Consider the following 20,000-nt stretch of genomic DNA (forward strand, 5'->3'; position numbering starts at 1 on the left):
TCAACCCACAACAAACTACTGCAATCTCCATGACAACCACCATGCAACTGTTTATCAATCCATTAGATAACCACACAGCAAACCTTAGAAACAACATAGCAACTGCATAGCAACCAATCAGTACACTCTGCTAATCATATATAAATCCACAGACAGTGACTCAGTTCACCAGAGTGAGCATACAGAAATGCAGACGCAAACACACACATGCAGACATGCAAACTCCCACACTCCCAATCTCACACTCACACACACACACACACACAAACTCCCACATTTCCAATCTCTCACACACACACACGCACATACATGCACACACACACAAACTCCCACATTGTCAATCTCACACACACACGCGCATACTACATGCACACACAAACACAAATTCCCACATTCCCAATCTCTCTCTCTCTCTCTCTCTCTCTCTCTCTCACACACACACACACATACACTCACACACACACAAACTCCCACATTCCCAATCTCTCTCTCTCTCTCACACACACATACACTCACACACACACAAACTCCCACATTCCCAATCTCTCTCTCTCTCACACACACATACACTCACACACACACAAACTCCCACATTCCCAATCCCACACACACACGCATACATGCACACACACAAACTCCCACATTTGCAAGCATAGAAACTTAAACACACGCATACATAATGCACACACCCAAACACACAAACTCCCACATATTCAATCACAAACACACGTACACATGCATGCACACACGCAAACGCCCACGTTCCCAATCACACACACTCACACAACCGCCCACAATCCCAAACAAACACACACATTAGAGAGAATAACAGTTATGGCTGTAAATATCTGTGTGTGTGTGTGTGTGTGTGTGTGTGTCATCAGTGTGGGCAGTGTAGAGCTCCAGTCTCCATCTCACATACACAGACAAACAGCACAGAAACTGATCCAGGGTCAGTCAGCACTGCCTCCATCACAGCACCACTCTTCATCAGCGCTCGTCTGAAACTGACCTCTGCTGCAGCTCTAGAGGAAACACACACACACACACACACACACACACACACCAAACACTCTTCAATCTGCTCCTCGGGCTCTCCAACAGATCTTACAGCTCACAAATCACAGCAGATGCAGAGCTGCTACAGCTAATACCCACTGCCTGATTTACACTGCTGCAATATCTCAAACTCTGTAGTTGAACTGCACTTTCAGAAACTTTTAGATGGATAAATGGATGGATGGATGGCTGGATGGGTGGATGGCTGGATGGATGGATAGTACATCATCTAATAAGCATGTTTCTAGTTTGAATTAGCACATTGTTAACATGTTTCTAATATAAATTAGAATGTTTTGAGTCTGAATTAGCATGTTGCTATAATGTTTCTAGTATAAAGTAGCATGTTAATAAAAATGTCAGTGTTATGTGGAGTTATCTAATTTTAATGGTTTTACCCAAGAATTATAAAGTAATTTACAGGCTTTATCTTAAAAATGTATTTGTTCTGTAATGTATGCATTTTTAATCACTCCAGCAGGAAATTTCTAGCTTAAATTAGCATGTTGCTAACATGTTTGATATAAATTAGCACGTTTTGAGAATGAATTTGCATGTCAACAAGTTTTGAGTAGGAATTAGCTGGTTTTCATGCATAAATTAGCATGTTGCTAACATGTTTCAAGTATGAATTAACGTTTAGAGTATGAATTACCGTTACCATTATTATGTTAATAACTTTTAGAATGTTATGTGGAGAGACTTAGAAATGTAATTTTAATAGTTTTATCCCTAAATTCAACACAATCTCACGGCAGTTCGTAACTTTTTGATTTAGTAGCTATAGCTGCGTTGACACTGGACTTTTCTCCCCATAGACTTCCATTCATATGCACGCGAATGCGTCAGACTGGAAATGTTGTGCGTCAAGTTTCGCAGGTTGCTGCGGTGCAAAGTTCAAGCTTGGTGAACTCTGACCTGCGAAACCGCATCACTAGACTGCATGAGACCGGCGTAGGACCGGCGGTGTTACACTAGCATGTTTCTAATTTGAATTAGCATGTTAATAAAATGCAGAATTTTATGTGAAGAGTTCTTTTTAAATACTTTTACCCATAAATGATATGCTAATGTACAGTTTCTATCAATAAAAAGTATTTTTTTCTGTAATTTATCTGTTTATTATATAATTTCAACATGAATTAGCATGTTTCTAGCCTGTCTTAGTATGAAGTAGCATGTTGCTAACATGTTTATGTTTAATGCAGAATATCTGTTGAGAGTGGAGCGCCTTAGAAACGTACTTTTAACTGTTTAACCGTATATTATATGCAAATGTATAGTTGTATACTCTATTTGTGTATTTTCCCATCCCTTGCTTTAGGTTATTCATGAGTTCTGCAGTCATACATTGCTGTACTGTATGTTTGTGCAAGTGTTGTTTTCGCTCAGGGTTTTCCCGCTCCTGCGCGCTGCGTTTTCCCGCCTCCAGCCGAGCTCGTGTCTGCGCTTCTGCAGCTCCCGCGGGGGCGAGCGTGTATTTTTGGCGGGAATGCCTCGCGTTTGACAGCTGCCGGTGGCGGGAACGGGCTGCCCCGGAGCTCTCCCACGCCTAGACGATTCACCGGCTCTGAAGCGACAGAAATGTCACCAAAAACAGATGAATCACGTGCGGAGAGCTGTCACATGCGCCTCGAGGGTACCCTTATAGAAAACCCCATATTTGGTCTTCCGGAAACACAAAGCTGATACTGATTTGCATGTTAAGTGGGTCATTCGCCTGTTTCTGCCTTCATTTATTCTGCCTCAAGATGCTCCAAACCTCTGTGAGTTTTGCTGAACACAAAAGAAGATATTAAGAAGAATGTCTGGGCCATAATGCAAAGTAATTAGTTACTGTACTTTAAATTAGTTATCTGCTCAAAACGTAAAGTAAGGTCTTTAAAGTAAAGTTCAGCTCATTTAATCACAGTTACTTATTATAAACCTCCTTAAATACAAAACACAAACTCAACAGTTCTTTATTATTCAATTTTTAAAAGCATGGTAATTGTATTTTTTGATATAGAAATATTTTTGCAGAATAATAAATGCAACTTTCTTGTAAACAAATGAAGACAACATGAAATAATCAATAAAGAAATTAGTTCATGACAAGATATGGTATAAATTCAGAGAGTCGAACATGTAAACATATATATTTATCTAGATGATATACATGTATACGGCTTTATATCTATATAGACCAGGGGTGCCCAAACTCAGTCCTGGAGGGCCGGTGTCCTGCATGTTTTAGTTCCAACCCCAATTAAACACACCTGAAGCAGCTAATCAAGCTTATTCTAGGTATACAGAAACTTCCAGGCAGGTGTGTTGAAGCAAGTTGGAGCTAAACTATGCAGCCCTCCAGGACTGAGTTTGGACACCCATGCTCTAGACTAATCAATCTAATCTATATAGACCATTTCAGCATGGTGATGTCATTGGCTCATCAATATTTCCTGCTTGTTGTCAAACTATTAGGTTAGGACCATTGATATTGTTTATATCCTCAAAAAGATTTCTACCAGGGGTGTCTAAACTCAGGCCTGGAGGGCCGGTGCCCTGAAGAGTTTAGCTCCAACCCCATAGATATATACACTAGATATCGCATAAGGACCCTGAGCATGCGTCAATAGCGCCGCCACATTGGTACAGTGCTCCCAGGACAAGTGTCATTCAACCGCACTAGTCAAGACAGTGTTATTACGTGAAGATGCGGGACTTTAGCGCTGTCTACGGGTGTAGTAACGAGCAAACAAAGAAAACAAAGCACAAAGGCAGAACATTTCATAGGTGAGGTTTAGTTTTTTACGTTTTTGTATGTTCTGAACTTTTGTGCTAATCAGGTAACGTTATTGATGATAACAGTCACTTACTGCATTCAGCATACGGCAAAGCAGCAGCAACTCACACTGAACACTCGGCTTATGCTAGTTTTGTTGAATAAAATCAGCAAACAATGCAAAAGAAATATGACAACGAGATGCTGCGCTGCCAGAAACGTGTATTACTGTCGGCTAGTGAAGGAATCGTTCATAATGGAGATTCATTCAAAAACTAATCACTCCCTCCGTCAGTATGAGCAGTGAAAGCAGGAGAGGAGCTGTGTTTCAGGACACGATTAGATCACATTTAACCTGGAGGGTGGATAGTACATTTCCACACACACAAACATGAGCTTTTTATCAGGAATGCCCGTGCGGTCACTGATCCATCAATGTAGAAAAGTGATATAAAATTATAATTTTCGTAATTTAAAAAAGAAATTTAGCACACTGACCACTGGGAAATCTCCCGATCACAGATATATGTGTATATGTGTAATTCTCTGGCTCTGGATGGTCACAGTCCTCCACTGCACCTTGGTCCTACATTCATTTCAAAGGAGCGCTACCCTGTACTAAAATGGCGGCTCTATTGACGCATTCCTTCCAATAGACAACAACAGGGCAGGCGACATCTAATGTATGCATCTATGCTCCAACCCTAATCAAACACACCTGAACAAGCTAATCAAGCTCTTTCTAGGTGTACTAGACACTTCCTGGCAGGTGAGTTGAAGCAAGTTGGAGCTAAACTCAGCAGGACACCGGCCCTCCAGGATTGGGTTTGGACACCCGTGCTCTACACAGTACTCAGCATTTTTAAAACTATTTTAAGGTCAAAATTATATATATATATATATATATATATATATATATATATATATATATATATATATATATATATATATATATATATAAAATATTTTTTTTTGATAGTCTACAGAAGAAACCATCGTTATACAGTAACTTGCCTAATCACCCTAACCTGCCTAGTTACCCTAATTACCCTAGTGAAGCCTTTACATGTCACTTTAAGCTGTATAGAAGTGTCTTGAAGAATATCTAGTCTAATATTATTTACTGTCATCATGAGAAAGAGAAAATAAATCAGTTATTAGAGATGAGTTATTAACACTGTTATGATTAGCAATGTTGAGGAAATCTGCTCTTTACTAAAAAATAAACAGAGGGTGAATAATTCTGACCTCAACTGTGTAATATATATAGCACTTTACTGTGGGGCGACACCGTGTGGCTCAGTGGTTAGCACTGTAGTCGCACAGCAAGAAGGTCACTGGTTCGAGTCTCGGCTGGGTCAGTTGGTGTTTCTGTGTGGAGTTTGCATGTTCTCTCCATGTTGGTGTGGGTTTCCTCCGGGTGCTCCTGTTTCCCCCACAGTCCAAACACATGCGCTATAGGGGAACTGATGAACTGAATTGGCCGTAGTGTACGAGTGTGAATGAGTGTGTATGGGTGTTTCCCAGTACTGGGTTGCAGCTGGAAGGACATCCGCTATATAAAACTTATGCTGGACAGGTTGGTGGTTCATTCCACTGTGGCGCCCCCTGATTAATAAAGAGAATAATCTGAAGGAAAATGAATGAATAATTGTTTTAAGTTGTGTTTCTATTTTATTGTATTTTATGTGTGTGGTGTTCAGTAATCTGAGTTTAAATGTGCTCTTCGGTGTTCACCAAAAGAAAGAAAAGGCAATAGACTGCGTGCATGAACTTAAAACAAAACCTGGGTCACTGTAACCCAATATTGGGTCAAATATGAATTTTTTATTCAGTTTTAAATTTAATTTAAATAACATTTTAACTACTGTTAAAGTAACTATTGTTAATTAAAATTTGAACTTTTGGGTTTGTCCATATTAGAGCATTGGGTCCAGCAATATTTTAGAGTGCATATTCAGGCATAGTTCACCCAAAAAACGAATATTGTGTCATACTCACCTTCACTTGAGTATCACCTTCACCTTTGTGTTTCCTAACTAAAGATGATATTGACATTTTATATTATATTTAAAAATGAAAATGTGCTATTTACTCTCCCTCAAGTGGTTATAAACCTTTACTCTGCTGAACACAAAACAAGGCAGTTTGAAGAAACCCTTGACTTCCATCATAGGGAAAACAGATACTATGCAAGTCAATGGTTACAGGTTTTCAACATTCTTCAAAGCATCTTCTTTAGAGTTAAACAGAAGTAACTCATAAAGGTTTTGAACTAGTAAATGATGACAGAACTGCTTTTTGGGGTGGATTATCCCTTTAGGGTTTATTTTTCCGAAAGCAGAATGCATGGTGAATATGAGTTTACACTCACTAACTGAATGGATTTATCTCGTTTCACACAGCAGTGCAGCACATCAGGATGACACGTGCATCCAAACACCCTCGCCATCTGAATGAGCTCTCCACAGGTGCTGCAGGCTGGATTCTGGCAAAATGTTATTATCAAAAGGCCACCAGAGAAACTTTATGACTCATATCTGAAAACACAGAGGCATGCAGCTGCAGCGCAACTGTGCGACACGGCTCATCAGCGGCTCTGGAGAAATCAACAGTTACATAACACACACACACACACACACACACACACACACACACACACACACACACACACACTCACACTCACACTCACACTCACACTCACACACACACACACACACACACACACACACACACACACACCATATAATAAAATTCATTTAAGGCACGCTTTTAGCTTATGATCGAGATCTCTCGGCGTTTGCATGCAGATGTGTTTATGTAACACAAACTCTGGGCGACGCATAACTGTGGTATGAAAAGTGGACAAACGTGAAGCTCATCTTCAGACTGTTGGACTGCTTTAGCATCACATTTATTGCATGCAGCGCGCTCAGGAAGGCTGTGTGCATGATGTGTGTGCGTGCATGATGAGTGTGTGTGTCGCTGTCCGCGGTGCTGAAGCATCATCTGCAGATCAGCCTCCGCTAAACATCAGGAAACACCCAGAGTGCTGCACATCAATGCGACGCAGATGCAAAAACAGATGCTTGACATAATCAGTCTAGATCTCTGAATGCAAGCCTCTGTTCTCAGCCTTTACGGCTCTGTTATGTGCGCTGCGCCGCTGCAGCCGTTTCCCGCGGATCAGCTCATGTGTTAAAAGTCGCTCTCCCCCTCGCACTCCTCCATAATGGCCGCCTGTCATTCACAAGCGTTTTTCCGCAATGGTCTTCAGGAAAGTCTCCGCTACGTCACGCCCCTGTGCCCATTTTCGGAGGGGAACCCCGTCACATCCTCTGCCCATATTTGGGCAGGAGCCGTCCAGAGTCAGCACACGGCGGGGAATCCTCCTGCCGACGTAGATGAGCGGGGGGCGTGGCCTCGGCGGAGCTCAACAGTATAAAAGAGCGACGAGGAATTCCGGTAAACGAATCGACGGAGAGCAGAACCTGAAGGAAACCAACAGCAGCTCCGAGGAGAAAAAAAAGGGGAATCCCACAATCATCACCTGAAAGGATTATCTATTCCCTAAAGTGGATTTTGCTCTGTTTTGACCTCCTCATCCTCAACTTCATCATGCTGAACACCGTGGACTTCAGCGCTCTGGATCTGCTCTGCGCTCAGACTCTTCCTCAGCCTGCGCCTCACTGCCAACCTGATGCTGGTGAGTACATGATGATCACATTTAATCATCTATATACACTCATGTGTCCTCAGCTCATCTGTAGATGATGGCTAATATAGTGAGGAGCAGATTTAATGAGTGTATTGATCAGTTATTGGAGCATCAGTGTGATGTGCTGCTTATGTAACGCTCCTCTCCTCCTCTTCCTCCCTCAGCCTGCGGTTTGCTGAAGCCCAAAGCGGAGCCTGTGGACGCCGGTTTCCCGGACTGCTCCTGCGACGGGTTCCCGCCGTCTCCGCTGACCTACACCGGCAGCTTCTACACGGAGAGCGGGCCGTGCAGCACCGACGCGCTCCTCAACATCCTCACGGAGATCGTCGGCATCTCCGACAACTTCTGCGGGAACTCTCGCGCAGGCGCGCTGTCGCGGCAGGAGTCGCTGCTGTCCACCGGCAGCTCTCTGGGATCACCGGAATCGCTCTGCAACGACTCGTCTGACGAGTTCGCGGACACGAGCGCGCAGCAGCTTGCGTTCCCCGCCATCAAGAGCGAGTTCGGGAGCAGCTGCAGCGGAGGAGACCTGTTTGATGGGTTCTGCACTTCCTCTCACGAGCCTTCAGATCTGGATGACATTATTGATCTGCTTTCTCCACTCGGTCCTGAGACGGACTCGGTTTTGGACACTTGGATCAAGCAGGAGCCTCTAGACTTCCAGCTGCCGGTGGCACCGGCTCCTTCACACGAAAACAGCCTTTACATTTCGTTTCCTAACGCGTTCGGACTCGCCGACGCGCTGGATTCCCTGCTCGCCACGAACACGCACGCGCAAAGGAGCAAGCCGCGCGCTAGGAAAGGCGCAGCCCGCGAGAAGCCGTTCTCCTGCCCGGTGGAGAGCTGCGAGCGCCGCTTTTCCCGCTCCGACGAGCTCAACCGGCACGTGCGCATCCACACCGGACACAAGCCCTTCCAGTGCCGCGTGTGCCTGCGCTGCTTCAGCCGCAGCGACCACCTCACCACGCACATGCGCACGCACACCGGAGAGAAGCCGTTCTCGTGCGACGTGTGCGCCCGCCGTTTCGCGCGCAGCGATGAGAGGAAGCGGCACATGCGCGTTCACCTCAAACAGCGCGAGCGCATGCAGCAGAAGACTGAGCTCCTCGGCGCATGCGCGTTCTCCCTCGTCTGAGCACCGGGACTGCGCTTTGTGTCCCGTTAAACCCGTCTGGGGAAGTTTAAGGCTCGAGCGCGGCTCGGTTGAAGAGCCAGAGCAGCTCAGCGGTCCGGAAACCGGAAGAGTCTGAAGTTGGTCGAGCATCACACCTGTGTTGTTAAGAACTTGGCATGCTGATGATTAAAAGAAAACAAAACGAACGCTGATTGGTTGTTTGAGAGGCAGCACTTCCGGTGGACAGCACCTCAAAGACTACAGCAGTGATGGAGAAGCTCAGATGTGGATTATCAGTCTCTGCATGTCTCGATGTAAACCTGTACTTGTCTTACACTGCTGTACCGCGCCGGCATGCGACATGTGTCATCTCCAGTCTTTTACCTTGTCGTATTTTGATACATGACTTTATAAAGAAGAGAAGAAGAGCTCTATATATTTGTACGTTATTGACTGTAATTTTTGTATTGGTATTTTCAGGAGATCTCCGATTATCTATCTTATAGATTTGCATTAAGTGGCTGATTGTATTCCACTTTCGACAGTAGAATGTGTTTGGTTGGTTCTTGGGAACCTGATCGCTGTAAAGAGTCAAACTTCAACATGGTAGTTGAGTTGCAGTAGCACATTTACCTGTGCACATTCACCTGCCGGCCTTCTGGCGGGTCCATATTATTGTCTTTATTGGCTTTGAAAACTGTTCTTGTGCAATGAAATGCCTTGTGGATATTTGAGGCTACTGAATGTTTCAAATAAAAACTTATTTATTGACATTATTCTCAGCCTTCTGTGTGTTTGTGATGAGATCTGACTTCCTCTGGACACACCCGCTTATGATTTATTAATGCAGATTTCCACATGCCACAATAGTGTTGACAACAATCATTTTAAAGTGTAAGCCACAATAAAAGGGGGGAAATCCAGCGCTGGTGTAATGGAAACGATTAAAAACATCATGAGTAATCTATTAACAGATTACATTTTCACAGTAGAAAAAAATAACTAGATAAAACAGCGCAATATGTTTAAAACTAAAAACAAAAATACATAAAGAGAAAAACAAACTAATAAATAATCAGTGAAACTCAAATAAAGAGAAACTTAAACATTTTGGTTTTGTTGTGTAAAAACAGAGAAAAATAATAGTTCTCTTCATTTATTGCAGTGGTTAATATCTGTTAATTTAGCCATTAAAATTATTTTATATACAGCTAAAGTCAGAATTATTATCCCACTTTTGATTTTTTCTCTTCTTAATATATTTCCCAGATGTTGAACAGATTCGGGAAATGTATCACAGTATGTCTGATAATATTTGTTCTTCTACAGAAAGTCTTATTTGTTTTATTTGGGCTAGAATAAAAGCAGTTCTTAACTGTTAAAACACCATTTTAAGGTCAATATTATAAGCCGCTTTAAGCTAGATTGTTTTCGATAGTCTACAGAACAAATCGTTATACAATGACTTGCAAAACCAGCTCAACCTTGCCTCACTTCCGACTCTTTAAACATCTTCTGTAGCAGTGGTGTAGTCCTTGCTATACTCACGTATACTCAGTTTGCTTACTTTTTTCCATGAGCTGTTTGGGTATTACCACTTCTGAGGATCAATAATTGAGTATACCCTCAGTAGACTCACTTGTTTTTCTGATTAAACTTCCCTAATTTACATGTATTTGCGTCCCCTTCAACTGTATACCAAACGGGGTTTTTTTTAACTCACAACCTAATTTGTGAAGATGTGCCCATCTCCTACAATACTTACTTAAATATATATATGACACATTTTTCTTTGTTTAACCCAAAAGGATCTGATCCTGATCCACTCTAAAATCCTAAAATCGCCCCTGTAAAACAGTATTTCACATTTGTCTTAATTGTGCCTCTAGTGAATGACACTATACCGTATATAACACTAAAAACAATTAGGCAAAGACTACTCATAAATCGCGTAACAATGTGCAATTTAAAGGGGTAACTATAGTATATTATAGCGACAACAGAAGACAGACTCCTAATAGTTTGGTTTAAAGCAAGCATGCACGAATGTGACAATTAAAAATAATTGCTGATTGATGTTTACAGGAACCTATAAAATGTAAAGTAATAAGCCAGTAAAGAAAGTAAGCTAAAAAGCTGTCTTTCCATGTATGCACAGGCCCTTTTGAGTTAACTTAAATACAGGTAACTGATGTAAAAAAAAAAAATAAATAAATAAATAAATAATAATAATATATATATATATATATATAAAATCTCCAATGAATCGAAGAAACATTGACTTTCGTCGTTTCTTTGCCTACTTTCATTTAAAATTTGGGTGTAATAGTACACAACCTTTTTTTCTAGGACACCACTGTTCTGTACAACATCTTAAAGGACACATGCAATTGTTTTTTATAATCTGATCTTTTTATGAACGTGATTTTGTAGTTTTGTAATATTGTTTTTGTGATTTTTGCGTGAAACTTTATGTGCTGCCTGCCATCTTGACCAGGTCTCAATGGAAAAAGAGACAGTACTGTCTTAATGGGATCTCCTGGCTAAATAAAGGTATAATAATAATAATAATAATAATAATAATAATAATAATAACAACAACAACGCCCTGTTTTTGAATTTGCTTATTTATTTATTTTCCATTAGTTCTTTTGTCTGGACTCATTTCTAGATTTTGGTATCTTGCTTGAAATTCCTGTGCAAGATTGGGATAATTCTTTGATTTTGTCAAAATAAATTGCTGCGCATGGATTTTTTTGTTATGTGAGTCTCCATCTTGTGACAGGTGTGTTCTGTAGACAATCTTAAAGCGGCTAATAATATTGACCTAAAAATGGTGCTTAAAAAATTAAGAACTGCTTTTATTCTAGCCGAAATAAAACAAATCAGACTTTCTACAGAAGAACAAAAATATTATCAGACATACTGTGAACATTTCCTGAATCTGTTCAACATCATTTGGGAAATATTAGAAAAAAATAAATAAATCAAAGGGGGCGAATAATTCTGACTTCAACTGTAAATACACAGAAAAGGGAAAAATCGATGGCAATATATTAATTAAACTCTTAATTGGATTTTTAAGAAAATGTTATCAGATTCCACTGCACAGCGAACACAATGTGGGCCAATTCAAACTATTATTTAATTACGACGCATCAAATGTATTAATAGACACAACTGCTGCGTTCACCAATCACACCTCTTCATTCCAGCTCAAAGCCCTCATAGAAACACACCGGAGCAGCTTCAGCACCACGCGTCACGTGGACAGCGCCGCGCGTACACAGCAAACATGCGGCGCGTGCTCGACAGTGAGAAACTGCACAGAGATCAGACAGCCTGCACATCCACAGCGAGAGAGAGAGAGAGAGAGAGAGTGTGTGTGTGTGTGTGAGATGAAGATGAGCTTCTTTCTTCATGCACAATAAGACTTGAGGCGTGAAAGTAAACGGTTCTGCTTTATTTCACAGGTTTAGCGGCTCATTTTGACAGAACTCTAGGGTTGATCATTATAGCATGAATAAACCTCGCTCACTTCCGGCCGGAGACGCCGTATTCCTTTTATAGCAGCTGGGGAATATCTCCTTTATTTTACACTCCTCGAGAAGAAGTCAGTTCCGCCCAGAACCGGGAGTGACGTCACAGGCGACGGCTCGACGAAATCCAGTTCAGAAGCGCGCCGCTCAGTGCAGGACAGCAGTGCCGACAGCAGCCGGGAGAACTGGTGGGTTTCTCTGACAGATGCATGAAAACTGTTATTCTCACACCTCGTGCTCACAGTGTCAGGCTGGAGCTGCATGCCTGTATCTGCATGGAGGGTTTACTGATTCAGCTTCATTCCGATGCGCGGCGAGCTGCTGTAGGTGTGACCTGATTTACACACGACCGAGCAGAAAGCGCTGCGTTATTATATTTCATCAGTGCATGTTTATTCTGGACTGTGTTTGCTCATGATGGTGGTGATGGAGCTTTATTCGGGGAGCAGCTTTTGTCTTCTTCATATTCATGCGGAAATAATGTGGAGCGCGCGCACATGCCTGAATTCCGCGCGCGCACGCACAAACACGCACACACAGTTCATGAGCGTGAACTTAAACCGGTTGACCCCGTGTTGAAAATTAAATATGCATTAAGCAGTTATCTGCTTTTGTTACCTGATATTGTAAATATACATGGCTGATCGCAATAGTGGGTAGCGATATTATCTTAAAATATAATGAATTTACTTTTAAATAATACAAATAATAGCCAGTTATCGCTAAAATGTTATTGTTTGTGTGATATCCTCAATTACACATTCAGCTTTAATCATCATCATCAAATAATGAAGTCTAATTTTCATCTTTGTGTGTGTGTGTGTGTGTGTGTGTGTGTGTGTGTTTGCTCCACTAATTGTAACTGTGATATTTCAGTCTTTCTCATTCACTTTTTAAATACAATAATATGATAAAAAAAATGAAGATAATTGTGTTTTAGACATGCCGTGTGGAGTCTGCTGTGAGGTTAGCATCTGGAGCTAAAGACCAGCATGATGGAAAATGTAGACTGTTATTGTTCAACAAAGGGACAGCCCAGAAACTCTACCCCACACTCTCAGAAATCAAGGTATGTGAGCTGTCACTGGGGGGGTACCTTTTCAAAAGGTGCATATTTGTACCTGAAAGGTCCATATTAATACCAAAAAAGTACAAAAGTGTTCCTCTTAAAATTTGAGGTACTAATATCTACTATTAAGCTACCAATATGGACCCTATAAGTACAAACGTGCACCTTTTGAAAAAGGTACCAACCCCAGTGACAACTCGCGTACCTTTACTTCTGGGAGTGTAGATACTGCATAATAATAGGAAAATAAAAATGAGGTTAAATTCTTGTCTGGCTTGCAAAATGCTTTCAATGCTAAAAGAAACGCTGTATTCTAACTTAAGTTAGGTCCAGACGGAATCTGCAGACATTTTTTGCTATTTCTGCAGAGAATTTTGGTAAAAATCTGCAAATTTCTGCTGAATTATTTTGAGAGTATCCAGCGGAGTATTAAAACTAAAACCTTAATACATGAAATAAAAAGTAACACCTTTATAGCTTTTATTTAATGTTTAAAATGCAAATCCAATAAGACTCACTTTATTTGGTAAACAAAGCAAGTCTCTTATATAATATCTTTACTAAAAGACAGAGCATATTACTTAACAAACTGTGTTGTACATAAAGCAGATGAACATTTTCATAATAGTCAATAATATTGCAGTAATTCATTAAAAACCTGAATAAATGTAGAATTACACACATTTACTCAAGTAGATAAACAGAATTAATGATGGGCTAAAAATCTGCAGAAATATGTGGAATTCTGTGGAAAATCTGCGGAATTCTGAGCGTGCAGATTCCGTGTGGGCCTACTTATGAATAACAACAACAGTGATCAATAATAATAGGACTCGTATCCAAAGCAAACTGATATCAACAATATAGAACAGGGGTGTCAAACTCAGTTCCAGGAGGGCCGCAGCTCTGCATAGTTTAGTTCCAACCCTGCTTCAACACACCTACCTGTAGGTTTCAAACAAGTCTGAAGGACCCAGTTAGTTTGATCAGGCATGTTTGATTAGAGTTAAAGCTAAACCGTGCAGAGCTGTGGAGTTTGACAGCTGTTATTTAGAAGCTCTTGTTGAGAAGCTCTGGTAAATCTTTGTGTTTTTGTTTTACAGGTGTAATGATTCTGCATGAGACTAATCTGGATTCAGAGACACTGAAGATAAAGTCCTGAAAAAAAAGACTAAATCAACTCCGAAACATTTTCACAATCTTTTAGTAGGTTTTCAAAATTATATTGAAGCATCTCTTAGATTCTCCTAAAACACTACTGAAGAGATCCTGAAATGATAATGAACCACTACTGAAACTACTAATTCAGTAGTCAGGAAAAACTGCTGAAACTTCAAACATTCCTAAAACACTAGTGTAAGAAATGCACATGAAGCAACTGTGAAACAAACATTCCTGAAACAGTTCTAAAACAAACTGACCTAAAAAAAAAAATAGTAAACACTGCTGAAGAAAACTGAAATGATTCTGAAAAAAATGTAAACAAACGTTCCTGAAACTGAAATGCTGGAAAAACTACTGAAACAAACACTTCTCACTGCTGGATATGCAACTGCAGAGTAAATGATACTGAAATAAATATCCTGAAACACTATTAAAACATTATCGAAAGACAACTGAAACTCCCCTTAAAACATGACACATTTTTTGTAAATGTTACAATTTTCCTGAAACAATATTGAAACATTAAACAAAAGACAACTGAAACATTGTTACAACTCGCCAAAAACATTATTGAAACAAAACTAAAACATTATTACAACTTAAAACTTAAAATGCTATTAAAATAATACTGAAACATTGTACAACTCTCCTGAAACATTGACACAACTGTCCTGACATGAAACATTGTTAAAAGTTCTCTGAAATGCTGTTGAAAAACAACTGAAGCATTGTTACAACTCGCCTAAAACATTACTGAAACAAACCTAAAGCATTGTAATATTACTGAAAGAAACAACAGAATTTTTTTGTTTTGTTTAGTAGCACCTCTTCTAGAATGCAATTGAAACATTACTGAAACAAACATGAAACATTGTAACTACTTTCCTGAAATGCTATTAACACTACTGAAATAATCCTCAAACATTGTTACAAATTTCCAGAAATGCTATTGAAACATTAATGAAAAGCAACTGAAACAACTCTCCTAAAACATTACTGAAACAAAGACATTGCTACAACTTTCTTGAAATGCTATAGAAACATTCCTGAAACAAAACTGAAACATTGTACATCTCTCCCGAAACATTAGACATGTTGATTTTACTGTCTTGAAACAATATTGAAACATTACTGAAAAACAACTGAAACATTGTAGCAACTCTCCCTGAAACGCTTTTGAAACATTACTGAAACATTGTAGCAACTCTATAAAAACATTACTGATACATTACTGAAACATTGTAACAGCTCTTCTGAAACCAACTTGCAACATTGTTACAACTTTCTTAAAACACTATTAAAACGTTACTGAAAGAAACAGCTGAATTTTCTTCTGAAAAACAACTGAAACAAATCTCCCATAACACTACTGAAAAGATTCTGAAACTCTACTGAAACTTGATCTGGGCATTATGTTTTGGAGTGTGTGAGTGTATCATCATCATCATCAGTATGTCCACCAGAGCCGAGCTGCCGCTCTGCTGCTCTACGTGTGGAGAGTCGTGTGTGTTTGGAGAGCACCGGTCTAGCATCTGCTCCTGCAAGAAGCTCAGCTTAACCCCACGTCGGAGCTCTGAAGGTGGCCTGATGTCTCTGTACTCTCAGAGAGAAAGCAGCATCACCCGGCCTCTCCGTCTGGAGCTCCTGGACGCCCTGAGTTTGGCGACCGGCCCGCTCCGGAAGATCCTCATCCAGCGAGATTCACCCTCCGCTCTTCCTCCAGTTCTGGCAGTCGCCGTGAGCTCCAGAGCTCCAGAAATGGAGGCAGACTCCGGTCACGCTGTGGCCCGGCTGGGTGTGCCATGGCTGGGCAGGCTGGCTCTGGAGGCCCGGCTTCAGCAGCTGGCTCTGGAAGTCCAGGAACGGGTGTCGCTCAAACTGGAGGTACTTCAGGAGGAGGTGAAGAGGAGGAGCGCGGAGGTGCGGAGAGCCAGAAGAGAGAGCGAGAAAATGCTGACCGAAAAATATGAGGTGGAGAAAAGAGCGGCTCAACTGGAGAGACAAGTGGACATTTCTGTGGAGATGCTGGCGAGTCTGAGATATGAGCTGAGCGATCGAGACGAGCAACTACGCAGAAAACAACAGTGAGTGTTCAAATGAATGATGCATTAATGCTAGCACTGAGGGGACGCTTCAGTACAGTACAGATCACCGCTATAGAGGCCCGTTCTCATCCAACACGATAACTTAATAATACAGCACGCTAATAATAGAAGAATAAACACACTTGTGTTTAGGCATTGGCCGGTGTAAGATTCTGATGCTATGATAATCTTTGATGAAAATATCTCGGTTTTACTGCATCACAGTATCGTGATTACTACCCTTCATACCATATATTTTTATGACTATTTGTTTAGTTTTTTAGGGCACCAGTATCTCCAACAGCAAAAGACCCTCCACATCAGCAGCTACTGGTCAGCCCACCAGGGCAGTATAACAGAAAATGTTAGTGGTTTTACAACCTTGACTTTGCCTATCTGTGGTAAACCTTGGAACCAATATCATCCCATGCCTAGAGCTGATCAAGCACAATAGTGATAAATAAAAGGATAAATATATTTGTGATATTGGATAAAAATAACATTGCAATATTTTGTTTTTAATTATCGACAACAATATCAAGTATGGCACATCGCACTTTTTTACACAGCTAATACAGATTTTTTCTATGGAAATGAAGAAATGTCTCAGAAGAATCAGAAGAAATGTCGTTATTGCAATACTTAACGACAACAATATTGAATATCGCATATTTTTCTACAGAAATGTTCTATCGTAAGAAATATCATTTCGTAATACTTAACAATATTGAATATCGTTCTATGGAACTGTTATATTGTAAGAAATATCGTTATTGCAGTACTTAACAACAATATTGAATATCACATTTTTCTACAAAGCTCTACATAGCTCGTTCAATGGAAATGTTATATCATAAGAAATTAAAACTTATCAACATCAATATCAAATATTGCATATTTTTTCACATAGCTAATTAAAATTCATTTTTTTTGTAAAAGTTATATCGTAACATATTTTTAGTACAATACTTAACGACAACAATATCAAAAATGACATATTTTTCTTCATAGCTTATATAAGTTGAATTTTTCTATGGAAACATTATATCGTAAGAAATATCGTTATCGCAATACCTAAACAACAGTATCGAATACCGCACATAGCATACTTTTCTACATAGCTTAAAAAAATTGCATTTTTTTATGGAAATGTTATATCGTCAGAAATATTGCCTTTGCAGTACTTATCGACAACATTATCAAATATCGCACGTCATTTTTTTTTTACATGGCGCATATCGATTTTTTTTCTATGGAAAGTTATATCGTAAGAAATGTCGTTATCGCAATACTTAACAACAACGTCAAATATCACATATTTTTCTATGTAGCTCACAAAAAAATTTTTTTTGGGGGGATATATCGTAACAACTATTATCACAATACTTAGACAACATTATCGAATATCGCACATTTTTCTACACACTGTAGCTTTTAAAAGTTAAATTTTTCTATGGAAATATTACATCATAAGAAATATCATTATCGCAATACTTATCAATATTAATATTGAATATTACATATTTTTAACATAGCTTACATTGATTTTTTTAGGGAAAACTATATCGTAACAAATATCCTTATTGCAACACTTATCGACAACAATATCGAATATCACATACTTTTCTACAAAGCTTATAAAAGTTTATTTTTTTCTATTGAAATGTTATATTGTAAGAAATATCAATATCACAGTACTCAACAACATATTATTAAGTATTGCATATTTTCCTACATAGCTAATAATTTTTTTTTTTATGGAAATTTTAAATTGTAAGAAATATTGTTATTGCAGTACTTATCAACAACAATATCAACTATCACATATCGCATATTTTTCTACATAGTTAATAGAAGTATACATTTTTAGAGAAAAGTTATATTATAACAAATATTATCGCAATACTTATTGACAACAAAATTGAATATCACATTTTTCTACATAGCTAATAAAAATATAAGTTTTTAATGGAAATGTTATATCATAAGAATTAAAAATTTATCAACATCATTATCTAATATTGCATATTTTTTCACATAGCTAATAAAAATTAATTTTTTTAGGGAAAATTATATCGTAACAAATATTTTTATTGCAATACGTAACGACAATAATATCAAAAATGACATTTTTCTACATAGCTTATAAAAGTTTAATTTTTCTATGGAAACGTTATATCGTAAGAAATATCATTATCGCAATACCTAAACAACAATATCGAATATCGCACATAGCATACTTTTCTACATAGCTTATAAAAACAGCATTTTTCTATGGAAATGTTATATCGTAAGAAATATCATTATCGCAATACTCATTAATATCAATATTGAATACTGCATATTTTTTTACAGTAATAGATTACATAGATTTTCTTAGGGAAAATTATATCGTAACAAATATCCTTATTGCAATACTTATCGACAACAATATTGAATATCACATATGTTTCTACATAGCTAATAAAAGAAGAATTTGTTTAGGGAAAAGTTATATTGTAACAAATATCGTTATTGCAATACTTATCGACAACACTATTGAATATCATATGTTTCTATAAAGCTTATAAAAGTTGTATTTTTCTATGAAAATGTTATATAGCAAGACATATCGATATTGCAGTACTTAAAAATATCAAATATCGCACATTGCATATTTTTCTGCATAGATAATAAAAAAAATCTTGAAAACGATATATATCGTGCCAAATATCGTTATCGCAGTACCTTGTACAGATTATTGCATATTATCAAATAGCCAGTTAACCTGTTTTACACACTGTTTTAAGTGTAAACATTTGAGTCCTTTGCGACAGATGGTGTGTGAGATGCATGTAAATGTGTGTGTTTGTGTTTAAGGGAAGTGTGTGAGCTGGACAGGTTTGTGCGAGACACGGCACTGCAGGAAGCGAGTGCAAAGATCCGTCTGCAACGTTTCATTGAGGATCTGCTGGAGCGAGCGGAGAGAGCAGAAACACAGCTGCAGAACATACACAATGATGTCACTTCCCCTCACAGACACCTGACAGGAAGTAGAGCCGCAGGATACCAGGTCAGATAGACCCAGAGCATGTTGTGCATGTTGAAGTCATCAAACGAGGGCTCCTATTATGGTTTAACATAATATTGTAAGAATTTAACAATCCACGACGCTCATGATTTATGACACTGAGCTCACAATAAGATCTTTTTTACATTTTTGCTAACAAAATGAGTTGAGACAATTTACAAATGAACAAAAAGTACTGAAAAAAATCTTCTCTTAGTCAAAGTTGTTTCTCTTAGTTGTTTCTAGTTCAAATATTGAAAAATTCTTGAGTAAACAAGTATTTTGTTACAGACAAGCAAAAATACATTGCTGCAACTCTCCTGAAACAATGACACAACTGTTCTAAAAACTATCGAAACATTGTTACAACTTCTCTGATATGCTAATGAAAGGTTACTGAAACAAACATGAAACATTGTTGCAACTACCCTCAAACATAA

General features: G+C 39.0%; 4 protein-coding genes across 7 annotated transcripts in view; 2 read left to right on the forward strand and 2 right to left on the reverse strand.

The window, feature by feature from the left end:
• Positions 1 to 20,000, reverse strand: part of fhip1ab (FHF complex subunit HOOK interacting protein 1Ab) — a 445,665-nt gene that overhangs the window by 299,357 nt on the left and 126,308 nt on the right. The gene's annotated exons all lie outside the window — the stretch shown is intronic.
• cyp17a2 (cytochrome P450, family 17, subfamily A, polypeptide 2) overlaps positions 1 to 20,000 on the reverse strand; it is a 38,260-nt gene that overhangs the window by 12,548 nt on the left and 5,712 nt on the right. Inside the window, exon 2 of one of the 3 annotated variants that reach the window (XM_087306246.1) lies at positions 923 to 1,025. The exons of the other annotated variants lie outside the window; for them this stretch is intronic. Coding sequence (XP_087162372.1) covers positions 923 to 991 — 69 coding nt within the window. The 5' untranslated portion in view covers positions 992 to 1,025. The remainder of the gene's footprint in view (positions 1 to 922; positions 1,026 to 20,000) is intronic. 3 annotated transcript variants of the gene reach the window in all.
• Positions 7,228 to 9,431, forward strand: egr4 (early growth response 4). 2 transcript variants are annotated; one of them, XM_087306241.1, is made up of 3 exons: positions 7,228 to 7,365; positions 7,421 to 7,529; positions 7,706 to 9,431. In XM_087306241.1, the coding sequence occupies exons 1-3, from the start codon at positions 7,228 to 7,230 to the stop codon at positions 8,674 to 8,676; spliced, it is 1,218 nt and encodes a 405-aa protein (XP_087162367.1). In that variant the 3' UTR covers positions 8,677 to 9,431. The 2 variants fall into 2 exon arrangements, with proteins under 2 accessions (XP_087162367.1, NP_001107925.1); NM_001114453.1 differs by having other exon boundaries at positions 7,309 to 7,529.
• Positions 11,969 to 20,000, forward strand: part of si:ch73-290k24.5 — a 22,659-nt gene continuing 14,627 nt past the window's right edge. Inside the window, exons 1-4 of the mRNA XM_087307881.1 lie at positions 11,969 to 12,382; positions 14,367 to 15,582; positions 15,629 to 16,511; positions 19,371 to 19,563. Coding sequence (XP_087164007.1) covers positions 15,880 to 16,511; positions 19,371 to 19,563 — 825 coding nt within the window. The 5' untranslated portion in view covers positions 11,969 to 12,382; positions 14,367 to 15,582; positions 15,629 to 15,879. The remainder of the gene's footprint in view (positions 12,383 to 14,366; positions 15,583 to 15,628; positions 16,512 to 19,370; positions 19,564 to 20,000) is intronic.

Source organism: Danio rerio, chromosome 23, assembly GCF_052040795.2.
Source record: "Danio rerio strain M-AB ecotype USA chromosome 23, GRCz13ab, whole genome shotgun sequence".
Classification (NCBI taxonomy): Eukaryota; Metazoa; Chordata; class Actinopteri; order Cypriniformes; family Danionidae; genus Danio; species Danio rerio.

Excerpts from the sequence above, each read along its gene's own strand:
- egr4 (XM_087306241.1), top strand. The coding sequence starts at position 7,228 with ATGAGCGGGGGGCGTGGCCTCGGCGGAGCTCAACAGTATAAAAGAGCG. Across the intron at positions 7,366-7,420 it reads AAAAAAAGGGGAATCCCACA|CTCCTCATCCTCAACTTCAT; the intron begins ATCATCACCTGA and ends CTCTGTTTTGAC. Across the intron at positions 7,530-7,705 it reads TCACTGCCAACCTGATGCTG|CCTGCGGTTTGCTGAAGCCC; the intron begins GTGAGTACATGA and ends TTCCTCCCTCAG.